Source organism: Gigantopelta aegis, chromosome 6, assembly GCF_016097555.1.
Source record: "Gigantopelta aegis isolate Gae_Host chromosome 6, Gae_host_genome, whole genome shotgun sequence".
Classification (NCBI taxonomy): Eukaryota; Metazoa; Mollusca; class Gastropoda; order Neomphalida; family Peltospiridae; genus Gigantopelta; species Gigantopelta aegis.
In genome coordinates, this window is record NC_054704.1 from 65364101 (window position 1) to 65377318 (window position 13218).

Below are 13218 nucleotides of genomic sequence, written 5' to 3' on the forward strand. Positions count from 1 at the left end.
TGGAGTACCAGATTGATAGTCACCAGGGAGTGCAGTACCAGATGGGTAGTCACCTCGGAGTGGAGTACCAGATGGGTAGTCACCAGGGAGTGGAGTACCAGATGGGTAGTCAGCAGGGGGTGACGTACCAGATGGGTAGTCACCAGGGAGTGGAGTACCAGATGGGTAGTCACCAGGGAGTGGAGTACCAGATGGGTAGTCACCAGGGTGTGGAGTACCAGATGGGTAGTCAGCAGGGGGTGACGTACCAGATGGGTAGTCACCAGGGAGTGGAGTACCAGATGGTAGTCACCAGGGAGTGGAGTACCAGATGGGTAGTCACCAGGGTGTGGAGTACCAGATGGGTAGTCACCAGGGAGTGGAGTACCAGATGGGTAGTCACCAGGGAGTGGAGCACCAGATGGGTAGTCACCAGGGAGTGGAGTACCAGATGGGTAGTCACCTCGGAGTGGAGTACCATATGGGTAATCAGCAGGGGGTGAAGCACCGGTTGGGTAGTAACCAGTAGATGGAGCACCAGGTAGTTATAAGGGAGTGGAGTACCAGATTGGTAGTCACCAGGGAGTGGAGTACCAGATGGGCAGTCACCAGGGAGTGCAGTACCAGATGGGTAGTCACCTCGGAGTGGAGTACCAGATGGGTAGTCAGCAGGGGGTGAAGTACCAGATGGGTAGTAACCAGTGGATGGAGCACCAGGTAGTTAAGGGAGTGGAGTACCAGATTGGTAGTCACCAGGGAGTGCAGTACCAGATGGTAGTCACCTCGGAGTGGAGTACAAGATGGGTAGTCAGCAGGGGGTGAAGTAGCAGATGGGTAGTAACCAGTGGATGGAGCACCAGGTAGTTAAGGGAGTGGAGTACCAGATTGGTAGTCACCAGGGAGTGCAGTACCAGATGGGTAGTCACCTCGGAGTGGAGTACCAGATGGGTAGTCACCAGGGAGTGGAGTACCAGATGGGTAGTCAGCAGGGAGTGACGTACCAGATGGGTAGTCACCAGGGAGTGGAGTACCAGATGGGTAGTCACCAGGGAGTGGAGTACCAGACGGGTAGTCACCAGGGTGTGGAGTACCAGATGGGTAGTCACCAGGGAGTGGAGTACCAGATGGGTAGTCACCAGGGAGTGGAGCACCAGAGTGGTAGTCACCAGGGAGTGGAGCACCAGATGGGTAGTCACCAGGGAGTGGAGCACCAGATGGGTAGTTACCAGGGAGTGGAGCACCAAATTGGTAGTCACCAGGTAGTGGAGTACCAGATGGGTAGTCACCTCGGAGTGGAGTACCATATGGGTAATCAGCAGGGGGTGAAGCACCGGTTGGGTAGTAACCAGTGGATGGAGCACCAGGTAGTTATAAGGGAGTGGAGTACCAGATTGGTAGTCACCAGGGAGTGGAGTACCAGATGGGTAGTCACCAGGGAGTGCAGTACCAGATGGGTAGTCACCTCGGAGTGGAGTACCAGATGGGTAGTCAGCAGGGGGTGAAGTACCAGATGGGTAGTAACCAGTGGATGGAGCACCAGGTAGTTAAGGGAGTGGAGTACCAGATTGATAGTCACCAGGGAGTGCAGTACCAGATGGGTAGTCACCTCGGAGTGGAGTACCAGATGGGTAGTCACCAGGGAGTGGAGTACCAGATGGGTAGTCAGCAGGGGGTGACGTACCAGATGGGTAGTCACCAGGGAGTGGAGTACCAGATGGGTAGTCACCAGGGAGTGGAGTACCAGATGGGTAGTCACCAGGGTGTGGAGTACCAGATGGGTAGTCAGCAGCGGGTGACGTACCAGATGGGTAGTCACCAGGGAGTGGAGTACCAGATGGGTAGTCACCAGGGAGTGGAGTATCAGATGGGTAGTCACTAGGGTGTGGAGTACCAGATGGGTAGTCACCAGGGAGTGGAGTACCAGATGGGTAGTCACCAGGGAGTGGAGCACCAGATGGGTAGTCACCAGGGAGTGGAGTACCAGATGGGTAGTCACCTCGGAGTGGAGTACCATATGGGTAATCAGCAGGGGGTGAAGCACCGGTTGGGTAGTAACCAGTAGATGGAGCACCAGGTAGTTATAAGGGAGTGGAGTACCAGATTGGTAGTCACCAGGGAGTGGAGTACCAGATGGGCAGTCACCAGGGAGTGCAGTACCAGATGGGTAGTCACCTCGGAGTGGAGTACCAGATGGGTAGTCAGCAGGGGGTGAAGTACCAGATGGGTAGTAACCAGTGGATGGAGCACCAGGTAGTTAAGGGAGTGGAGTACCAGATTGGTAGTCACCAGGGAGTGCAGTACCAGATGGTAGTCACCTCGGAGTGGAGTACAAGATGGGTAGTCAGCAGGGGGTGAAGTAGCAGATGGGTAGTAACCAGTGGATGGAGCACCAGGTAGTTATAAGGGAGTGGAGTACCAGATTGGTAGTCACCAGGGAGTGCAGTACCAGATGGGTAGTCACCTCGGAGTGGAGTACCAGATGGGTAGTCAGCAGGGGGTGAAGTACCAGATGGGTAGTCACCTCGGAGTGGAGTACAAGATGGGTAGTCAGCAGGGGGTGAAGTAGCAGATGGGTAGTAACCAGTGGATGGAGCACCAGGTAGTTAAGGGAGTGGAGTACCAGATTGGTAGTCACCAGGGAGTGCAGTACCAGATGGGTAGTCACCTCGGAGTGGAGTACCAGATGGGTAGTCACCAGGGAGTGGAGTACCAGATGGGTAGTCAGCAGGGGGTGACGTACCAGATGGGTAGTCACCAGGGAGTGGAGTACCAGATGGGTAGTCACCAGGGAGTGGAGTACCAGATTGGTAGTCACCAGGGAGTGGAGTACCAGATGGGTAGTCACCAGGGAGTGGAGTACCAGATGGGTAGTCACCAGGGAGTGGAGTACCAGATGGGTAGTCACCAGGGAGTGGAGCACCAGATGGGTAGTCACCAGGGAGTGGAGCACCAGATGGGTAGTCACCAGGGAGTGGAGCACCAGATGGGTAGTCACCAGGGAGTGGAGCACCAGATTGTTAGTCACCAGGGAGTGGAGTACCAGATGGGTAGTCACCTCGGAGTGGAGTACCATATTGGTAATCAGCAGGGGGTGAAGCACCAGTTGGTTAGTAACCAGTGGATGGAGCACCAGGTAGTTATAAGGGAGTGGAGTACCAGATTGGTAGTCACCAGGGAGTGCAGTACCAGATGGTAGTCACCTCGGAGTGGAGTACAAGATGGGTAGTCAGCAGGGGGTGAAGTAGCAGATGGGTAGTAACCAGTGGATGGAGCACCAGGTAGTTATAAGGGAGTGGAGTACCAGATTGGTAGTCACCAGGGAGTGCAGTACCAGATGGGTAGTCACCTCGGAGTGGAGTACCAGATGGGTAGTCAGCAGGGGGTGAAGTACCAGATGGGTAGTCACCTCGGAGTGGAGTACAAGATGGGTAGTCAGCAGGGGGTGAAGTAGCAGATGGGTAGTAACCAGTGGATGGAGCACCAGGTAGTTAAGGGAGTGGAGTACCAGATTGGTAGTCACCAGGGAGTGCAGTACCAGATGGGTAGTCACCTCGGAGTGGAGTACCAGATGGGTAGTCAGCAGGGGGTGACGTACCAGATGGGTAGTCACCAGGGAGTGGAGTACCAGATGGGTAGTCACCAGGGAGTGGAGTACCAGATGGGTAGTCACCAGGGTGTGGAGTACCAGATGGGTAGTCACCAGGGAGTGGAGTACCAGATGGGTAGTCACCAGGGAGTGGAGCACCAGAGTGGTAGTCACCAGGGAGTGGAGCACCAGATGGGTAGTCACCAGGGAGTGGAGCACCAGATGGGTAGTTACCAGGGAGTGGAGCACCAGATTGGTAGTCACCAGGTAGTGGAGTACCAGATGGGTAGTCACCTCGGAGTGGAGTACCATATGGGTAATCAGCAGGGGGTGAAGCACCGGTTGGGTAGTAACCAGTGGATGGAGCACCAGGTAGTTATAAGGGAGTGGAGTACCAGATTGGTAGTCATCAGGGAGTGGAGTACCAGATGGGTAGTCACCAGGGAGTGCAGTACCAGATGGGTAGTCACCTCGGAGTGGAGTACCAGATGGGTAGTCAGCAGGGGGTGAAGTACTAGATGGGTAGTAACCAGTGGATGGAGCACCAGGTAGTTAAGGGAGTGGAGTACCAGATTGATAGTCACCAGGGAGTGCAGTACCAGATGGGTAGTCACCTCGGAGTGGAGTACCAGATGCGTAGTCACCAGGGAGTGGAGTACCAGATGGGTAGTCAGCAGGGGCTGACGTACCAGATGGGTAGTCACCAGGGAGTGGAGTACCAGATGGGTAGTCACCAGGGAGTGGAGTACCAGATGGGTAGTCACCAGGGTGTGGAGTACCAGATGGGTAGTCAGCAGCGGGTGACGTACCAGATGGGTAGTCACCAGGGAGTGGAGTACCAGATGGGTAGTCACCAGGGAGTGGAGTATCAGATGGGTAGTCACCAGGGTGTGGAGTACCAGATGGGTAGTCACCAGGGAGTGGAGTACCAGATGGGTAGTCACCAGGGAGTGGAGCACCAGATGGGTAGTCACCAGGGAGTGGAGTACCAGATGGGTAGTCACCTCGGAATGGAGTACCATATGGGTAATCGGCAGGGGGTGAATCACCGGTTGGGTAGTAACCAGTAGATGGAGCACCAGGTAGTTATAAGGGAGTGGAGTACCAGATTGGTAGTCACCAGGGAGTGGAGTACCAGATGGGCAGTCACCAGGGAGTGCAGTACCAGATGGGTAGTCACCTCGGAGTGGAGTACCAGATGGGTAGTCAGCAGGGGGTGAAGTACCAGATGGGTAGTAACCAGTGGATGGAGCACCAGGTAGTTAAGGGAGTGGAGTACCAGATTGGTAGTCACCAGGGAGTGCAGTACCAGATGGTAGTCACCTCGGAGTGGAGTACAAGATGGGTAGTCAGCAGGGGGTGAAGTAGCAGATGGGTAGTAACCAGTGGATGGAGCACCAGGTAGTTATAAGGGAGTGGAGTACCAGATTGGTAGTCACCAGGGAGTGCAGTACCAGATGGTAGTCACCTCGGAGTGGAGTACAAGATGGGTAGTCAGCAGGGGGTGAAGTACCAGATGGGTAGTCACCTCGGAGTGGAGTACAAGATGGGTAGTCAGCAGGGGGTGAAGTAGCAGATGGGTAGTAACCAGTGGATGGAGCACCAGGTAGTTAAGGGAGTGGAGTACCAGATTGGTAGTCACCAGGGAGTGCAGTACCAGATGGGTAGTCACCTCGGAGTGGAGTACCAGATGGGTAGTCACCAGGGAGTGGAGTACCAGATGGGTAGTCAGCAGGGGGTGACGTACCAGATGGGTAGTCACCAGGGAGTGGAGTACCAGATGGGTAGTCACCAGGGAGTGGAGTACCAGATGGGTAGTCACCAGGGTGTGGAGTACCAGATGGGTAGTCACCAGGGAGTGGAGTACCAGATGGGTAGTCACCAGGGAGTGGAGCACCAGAGTGGTAGTCACCAGGGAGTGGAGCACCAGATGGGTAGTCACCAGGGAGTGGAGCACCAGATGGGTAGTCACCAGGGAGTGGAGCACCAGATTGGTAGTCACTAGGGAGTGGAGTACCAGATGGGTAGTCACCTCGGAGTGGAGTACCATATGGGTAATCAGCAGGGGGTGAAGCACCGGTTGGGTAGTAACCAGTGGATGGAGCACCAGGTAGTTATAAGGGAGTGGAGTACCAGATTGGTAGTCACCAGGGAGTGGAGTACCAGATGGGTAGTCACCAGGGAGTGGAGTACCAGATGGGTAGTCACCAGGGAGTGGAGTACCAGATGGGTAGTCACCAGTGAGTGGAGCACCAGATGGGTAGTCACCAGGGAGTGGAGCACCAGATGGGTAGTCACCAGGGAGTGGAGCACCAGATGGGTAGTCACCAGGGAGTGGAGCACCAGATTGTTAGTCACCAGGGAGTGGAGTACCAGATGGGTAGTCACCTCGGAGTGGAGTACCATATTGGTAATCAGCAGGGGGTGAAGCACCAGTTGGGTAGTAACCAGTGGATGGAGCACCAGGTAGTTATAAGGGAGTGGAGTACCAGATTGGTAGTCACCAGGGAGTGCAGTACCAGATGGGTAGTCACCTCGGAGTGGAGTACCAGATGGGTAGTCACCAGGGAGTGGAGTACCAGATGGGTAGTCACCACGGAGTGGAGTACCAGATGGGTAGTCACCATGGAGTGGAGCACCAGATTGGTAGTCACCATGGAATGGAATAAAATATATAAAAATTTATATCTTATTTTTTAACTCTTAAATGTGTCTCGCTAGAAGTACTAATTCATTCGGGATATGCACGGGTTGGGTAGCTATTAATGTTTCATATTGTTTTATAGTTTTTTCTGACTAACATTGTTCTGTTTGTTGTAGAAACCACGGCCTCAGAACTACCAACGTCAACATCAACACCAGGTAAAATGCATCTACGATCTGTAAAATGCAGCTTGCTTTCTATGGTGGACGATAATTTGATAGCTGTTTGAGAGAATACTGGTTTAGTTTATTTCTGTAAAGTTATAAAAGGCCATTTGCACTGAGACACCGGATATTGTTATTGCGACATCTCTTGGTACCACGACTGCATTATGCTAATCGTTTTAATATATGCATTAAAGGTATTACTCACAAATGCTCAATTATAGACAAGGATTTTAACAAACAAATACGTCAAACAATTAACGAGTAAACAATCTCATCGTCTTACCAGATTGTAAATCCAGCTTGTAAATATAACCTACACAGCAATATGCCTCGATTTAAAGGATGATGACAAGGTTATAGGAACTACTTCGAATACGAATAATGTTAAATGACCCAAAACAGAAATATGTCCGATGGCTTAACCACGACACTACCGAGGCCGGTAATATCATTATAATATCTCGTGTCTCTTATTGTATTATTTTCAGGATATTCACGTTCACTTCGAGGGAAGACTCCCACTATAGGCAGAATTGGAGGCGGGACAGGATCTACGTGGACTGGCAAATATTACGACAAGTGGATTAAGTGTGGAGTCAGCATTCCTGGAGACAGTCGCGTGGTCACGTGGACAGGAGCGGAAGGTACACTAGCGAAGAGCACGAGGCTCGAGAAATCGTTTTTTAATATTATATTTAGTTTAGAGATTTCCTTTTTGTCTAGCTGTAGAACACGGGCGTAGAAAGGTACCAAAAACTGTGCTTCCTACGCCAGTGTAGAATAATATATATTACATACCGTACTTCATATGCAGTAGAAGCGAATGTTTTTCTTGAATTACGTATATGGTTTAGTTATACGTTTATAGAGGTAACATTTTTGTATTTGTTGTAGAGAAAACGACCCAACCACCAACAGAAAAGCCAGAGCCAACTTTAAAACCAGGTGAGATAAATCTAGTCTTATCTGATGACACACATTATTGATATTAACTATAATAATGCTACGTGCTTATTAGATTTTTCTTGAATTTTATATATCATTCTAGCTGTATAGCTAAAATGTGTAATGTGTTGTAGAAACGACAATAACCGACATAACCATCAATGATACAGATCTGAATAACCATAATTAACCAAATGTCTCTTAGCAATACCAGTTGTTTGTTTTATTAAGTGTAAGGAAGTGTGCAGCCCACCACCATTTGTCGTGTCGTTACTTGCTGTAGAACCTTAGTATAGTCCTGTTCAGGAAATAGTTCTTCGTTGAAAATCCCCCAGAAAATTCTGAAATGCCTTTTAAAATCCTTCTTTCACGATTGCAAGTAAGTTGACCACTATAGTATTTAAATAACCCATAGGTTTGAAAGAAAGAAAGAAAGAAATGTTTTATTTAACGACGCACTCAACACATTTTATTTACGGTTATATGGCGTCAGACATATGGTTAAGGACCACACAGATTTTGAGAGGAAACCCGCTGTCGCCACTACATGAGCTACTCTTCCGATTAGCAGCAAGGGATCTTTTATTTGCGCTTCCCACAGGCAGGATAGCACAAACCATGGCCTTTGTTGAACCAGTTATGGATCACTGGTCGGTGCAAGTGGTTTACACCTACCCATTGAGCCTTGCTGAGCACTCACTCAGGGTTTGGAGTCGGTATCTGGATTAAAAACCCCATGCCTTGACTGGATAAGAATCTATTAAACGAGCTTCCATTTCGTATCGTGTCTATATCCCGAGTGAAATAATGTTCAGTGTCATGTGCTTTAGCAAGTGACATTGAAGATTATTTCACGAGGGACATAAACATGATACAAAATGGTAGCGAGTTTAATATCCTATTTATTACCCATAATCGATCTTAATTTATATCACTCAACTCGTTTGGATGACGCTTCCGTAGGTCGTAGTGCGCCAATCGATGACGTCACGAAGTGTTACGTCCCACTTGGCGTTCTAGTGGGAACGTATGACTTTGATATGTACCAAGATATTTTTAACCATATGGGTAATAAATTACAAATTGTTATAAGTCTGTCATAATCTGACGAGTACAGATGAGTCCTTCGTTGTCTTCTCTTAGGATTCTACGTGCACGTCCAGAACAAACTGTTGTAACACACGCCTGTCATGGGCGCAATTGTTAGTTCACTCCAACTCGTCCGTCCACGACAGAAAAGTCCTTCATGATCTGCGATAGCCAATCAAAAGCCAGAATATGGTGTTATTTCACGTGCAATTGTGTTGTTTTTTCAGCCACTCGGTGCTTAGGAAGCTATTGTCCCGGATCCTATGTGACAGGTGCTAAATGTGTCAACGGATACTGTGTGTGTTCTTCACCCGGATACAATCACTTAACTTGTCTACGTAAGTTTAACTATGTCTGTTCTTTGATATTCTCAGTTAGTCATTTTTAAAGAAATTGTTTAACTTTTATTATTTAGTTTTATCTGTAGAACTGATGTTGTTCATCTGCAACGTTGATACGAAAAACACGTTTAAAGTTCATTTTGTTTAACGACACCACTACAGTACATTGGTTTATTAATCATCGGCTATTGGATGTCAAATAATATGCTCATTTCGACACAGTCATATAAAGGAAACCCGCTACATTGTTCCATTAGTAGCAATGTATCTTTTATGTGCACCATCCCACAGACAGGATAGCGCACACCACGGACTTTGAAATACCAGTCGTGGTGCACTGGCTGGAGCAAAAAATAGCCCAATGGGCCCAACAACGGGGATCCAGTCCAGACCGACCGCGCATCAAGCGAACGCTTTACCACTGGACTACGTCCCGCCTCCAACCAGTGCACCACGACTGGTATATCAAAGGCCGTGGTATGTGCTATCATGTCTGTGGGATTATGCATATAAAAGAACCCTTGCTACTAATGGAAACATGTAGCGGGTTTCCTCTCTAAGACTATATGTAAAAATTACCAAATGTTTGACATCCAAATGTACTCTAGTGGTGTCGTTAAACAAAACAAACGTCTTTACATACAATATTTGAATTCGTTTCCTTACAGCTGAATATGCTGGTTGCTCAATAGAACAAACCAAAGAACCAAAGGCGGTTCCTTCTTTTAATGGCAAGAGGCTATCATCCACATATAGCTGTATCAGTGACACGGCTTGGTTCAATACACGGCTTGACCCTGTCGCCCGAGGTGCACGTGCTTGGTTGCTATGAGAACCTCAACCGCAGGCCACCACGTGCAGCTGTTACTACGGTGGACATACAGGGCAATACAACCAGACCCGTGGTTCTAGTCCTGTCAACGTACGAACCTGTAGCGTGGACGATCAACGTCCCTGCTGGAGTGATCATCCAGAAAATTATAATGGTAAGACTTTATATTCGTTATATGCTGAACAAAACATGGTTAGTTTTCACACGACAATTAATACCATATTTTGTCAGATATGAACACGGCTTGACCCTGAGTAGGTGCACGTAACTTGGTTGAGTAGAACATTCGATAAAACACCAGGGGTATGAGCATCAGTAGTATGGCTTTTGGTTCGAAATCGCCATACAAACATGTAGCGTTGACGTCGAAAACGTTGTATTTGGAGTGATCATCCAATTTTGTCATATATAGAGTTTGAGTAAAAGGGAACTATGGAATCACAACACATGCTGTAACAAAACAGCTGGACTCCCTTTTTAGGCCAAAAAACGCCAGTCTGGTGACGTGACCTCGTAGTCCCAAGGCATGGCTTGAGAGTTGAGTAGTAATATCGATGAGGGGCACAAACATATGCGTGTGACGTCATTAAAGCTTGTATTTGGACGTTTTAGCTACGGGCCCAATTTGTCATATATAAAGTTCTATGTGGATTAAATAAAAATTGCCTAAAAACGCCAGGGGTTAAACCTCGATAAGTAAAATGAGACCACATTATTATTTAAAACGAGTCCAAATGGGAACTATGGAATCACAAAAACATCCACAATGAGGTCCTGGGCTTCCTTCTTAGGCAAACAAAAACTCAGAAAGACGTCTGCTGCTAATCGAAAAGAGTAGCCCATGAAGTGACGACAGCGGGTTTCCTCCCTCAATATCTGTGTGGTCCTTAACCATATGTCCGACGCCATATAACCGTAAATAAAATGTTTTGAGTGCGTCGTTAAATAAACCATTTCCTTCCTTCCAATCATTAACAACAACAAAATCATTCAAATAGCCGAACCGTGCTCCCAAGACAACCCGCATCAGTATTAAGTGGCTATAAGAATGTATGCAAATAAATGAAAAAAAGAAAGAAATGAAACTGTGATTCAGATTATAAAATCAAAATATTTTGTGTTTGCAGTTTGCTTACTACGCCGACCAGAGTTCTGTGACTGTGAATGGCGGATCAAGCCCGCCGGTTGAGAAAAGTAGGGACATCGCCTGTGCTTACGGAAGTGATAACGGAGGATGTCACACTCTGAAGCTGCTCAAGAAAGTCAAGTCCCTGTTTGGTCACGTCACTTCCTTTTCCGGGACATACAAAGTAGACCACTGGTCGCTGAAAGTTGGTGGTTAAATAAAGCAGCTTAGTGTTGTAAAGTTGTTTTGTGCTACATTGACATATTGACACAGAAACAGATGACAGACAATCAATCCTACATATTTTGTAACACAAGTGATCTACAAAACGTTGACTTTATTAGAACGCGAGTTTTATGTATTATTGTTGGTAAATCTGAATGATTGTGTACGAATACGTGATTGTTAAACGCGGTGACATTTATAACATGTTCATTCTAGTGTTGGTTTGTTACATTTTTATTTGCTCTGCTACAATTGGCGTTAGTGAGTTTTCTTTTCATAGAATATCGTGTCAGCTAATTGAAAAAGGGGGTGTTAATTTTTACATTTTATTTATGTTAATTACGAGTCAGATTAAAGATTTAAAATACTGCAGTGTCTAGAATAATGAATTTTGTGTTGCTTTTTGTTAATGTTTGATACTCGGTGTGAAGGTATCACACCCCGTTTGTTATATATAGAATACTAAATGAGCTTGCCTGTCATACATTTTTATGAAACGAGTGAACAGGTTTGGTATATGACGAGCGAAAGTTTAATTACATCATTCTAATATGTGATACACATATATATAGCTTGGAAGATGGGTAAAGGAATCACAGCTTGATGGGGAATTCCAACTGGAATCACAGCTTGATGGGGAATTCCATTAACTGCAATACACATACAACTCCTCTTCAGTAGGGATGAAATACACATACAACTCCTCTTCAGTAGGGATGAGATACACATACAACTCCTCTTCAGTAGGGATGAGATACACATACAACTCCTCTTCAGTAGGGATGAGATACACATATACACATATACACATACAACTCTTCAGTAGGGATGAGATACACATACAACTCTCTCTTCAGTAGGGATGAGGGATACACACACAACAACCTCTTCAGTAGGGATGAGATACAACTACTCTTCAGTAGGGATGAGATACACATACAACTCCTCTTCAGTAGGGATGAGATACACATACAACTCCTCTTCAGTAGGGATGAGATACACATACAACTCCTCTTCAGTAGGGATGAGATACACATACAACTCCTCTTCAGTAGGGATGAGATACACATACAACTCCTCTTCAGTAGGGATGAGATACACATACAACTCCTCTTCAGTAGGGATGAGATACACATAACAACTCTTCAGTAGGGATGAGATACACATACAACTCCTCTTCAGTAGGGATGAGATACACATACAACTCCTCTTCAGTAGGGATGAGATACACATACAACTCCTCTTCAGTAGGGATGAGATACACATAACAACTCCTCTTCAGTAGGGATGAGATACACATACAACTCCTCTTCAGTAGGGATGAGATACACATACAGTAGGGAACTCCTCTTCAGTAGGGATGAGATACACATACAACTCCTCTTCAGTAGGGATGAGATACACATACAACTCCTCTTCAGTAGGGATGAGATACGCATATAACTCCTCTTCAGTAGGGATGAAATACACATATAACTCCTCTTCAGTAGGGATGAGGCAGAGGGGCTGAATAAATGTGTCACTCATGCTGAATAACACCGTGACATTTTAGAATATAGGGATGATCAAATCATATGCTTGACTCTTAAATTTAAAAATTGGGGTGGATGTAGCATTTTTCTAGGGAGATGCAATTTTTTTAAAAAGGTACCTTTAGTCTTACACAGTACACTAACATACTTTATGTAAATATAGTCTTCTCTTAGCCAGAGAGTTTATTACCAGAGTGGGTTTTGGTATCGTCAATATCATATAATAGAAATAAAATACATTATTTTTATTCCTAAAGTATCTTATTGACACGAGGGTAATAATGTCCTTAGCATATAATATCAATCTTAATACGTAGTTTCGTAACGTAACTTTATACAGAAAAAAAAAAAAAAAAAAAAAAAAAAAAAATATAACAATATATATATATATATATATAATGTATGTATGTATGTATGTATGTCAGTATGTGTGTCTCTCTCTCTCGCTCTCTCTCTCTCTCTCTCAGCCGTATTAATGGAATCATAACTTTATACAGACAGGATACTCCACTGTGTTGGTTTATTACCAGAGTAGATTTTGGTTTCTTGTGGATATCCATCCTGGGGTTCTGGGGAGGAAATAGGGGGATACCTGACAAGGGGCAGTGAAGCCTTGACAGAGGTGGAGCACCATTTGGGTAGTCGATCAAGGGGTGGAACACCAGATGGGTAGCCACGAGGAGGTGGATCAC

At 46.6% G+C, this 13218-nt stretch overlaps 1 protein-coding gene and 2 long non-coding RNA genes across 3 annotated transcripts; all 3 read left to right on the top strand.

Moving 5' to 3' along the window:
* Window positions 1–1103: 1103 nt before the first annotated feature.
* Window positions 1104–2545, top strand: LOC121374681 (sperm acrosomal protein FSA-ACR.1-like). Its single transcript, XM_041501785.1, has 3 exons — window positions 1104–1343; window positions 2095–2286; window positions 2414–2545. Exons 1-3 carry the CDS (start codon window positions 1104–1106, stop codon window positions 2543–2545), a joined length of 564 nt encoding a protein of 187 aa, XP_041357719.1.
* Window positions 2546–6412: 3867 nt separating this feature from the next.
* Window positions 6413–9588, top strand: LOC121376450. Its single transcript, XR_005958445.1, has 5 exons — window positions 6413–6427; window positions 6925–7080; window positions 7331–7381; window positions 8698–8808; window positions 9480–9588. It is a non-coding gene; the product is annotated as an uncharacterized LOC121376450 (long non-coding RNA).
* Window positions 9589–9601: 13 nt separating this feature from the next.
* Window positions 9602–11362, top strand: LOC121376449. The gene is made up of 2 exons (XR_005958443.1): window positions 9602–9797; window positions 10771–11362. It is a non-coding gene; the product is annotated as an uncharacterized LOC121376449 (long non-coding RNA).
* The last annotated feature ends 1856 nt before the right edge of the window (window positions 11363–13218 follow it).

Excerpts from the sequence above, each read along its gene's own strand:
- LOC121374681 (XM_041501785.1), top strand. The coding sequence starts at position 1,104 with ATGGGTAGTCACCAGGGAGTGGAGCACCAGAGTGGTAGTCACCAGGGA. Across the intron at positions 1,344-2,094 it reads ACCAGTGGATGGAGCACCAG|GGAGTGGAGTACCAGATGGG; the intron begins GTAGTTATAAGG and ends GGTAGTCACCAG. Across the intron at positions 2,287-2,413 it reads AGGGAGTGCAGTACCAGATG|GGAGTGCAGTACCAGATGGG; the intron begins GTAGTCACCTCG and ends GGTAGTCACCAG.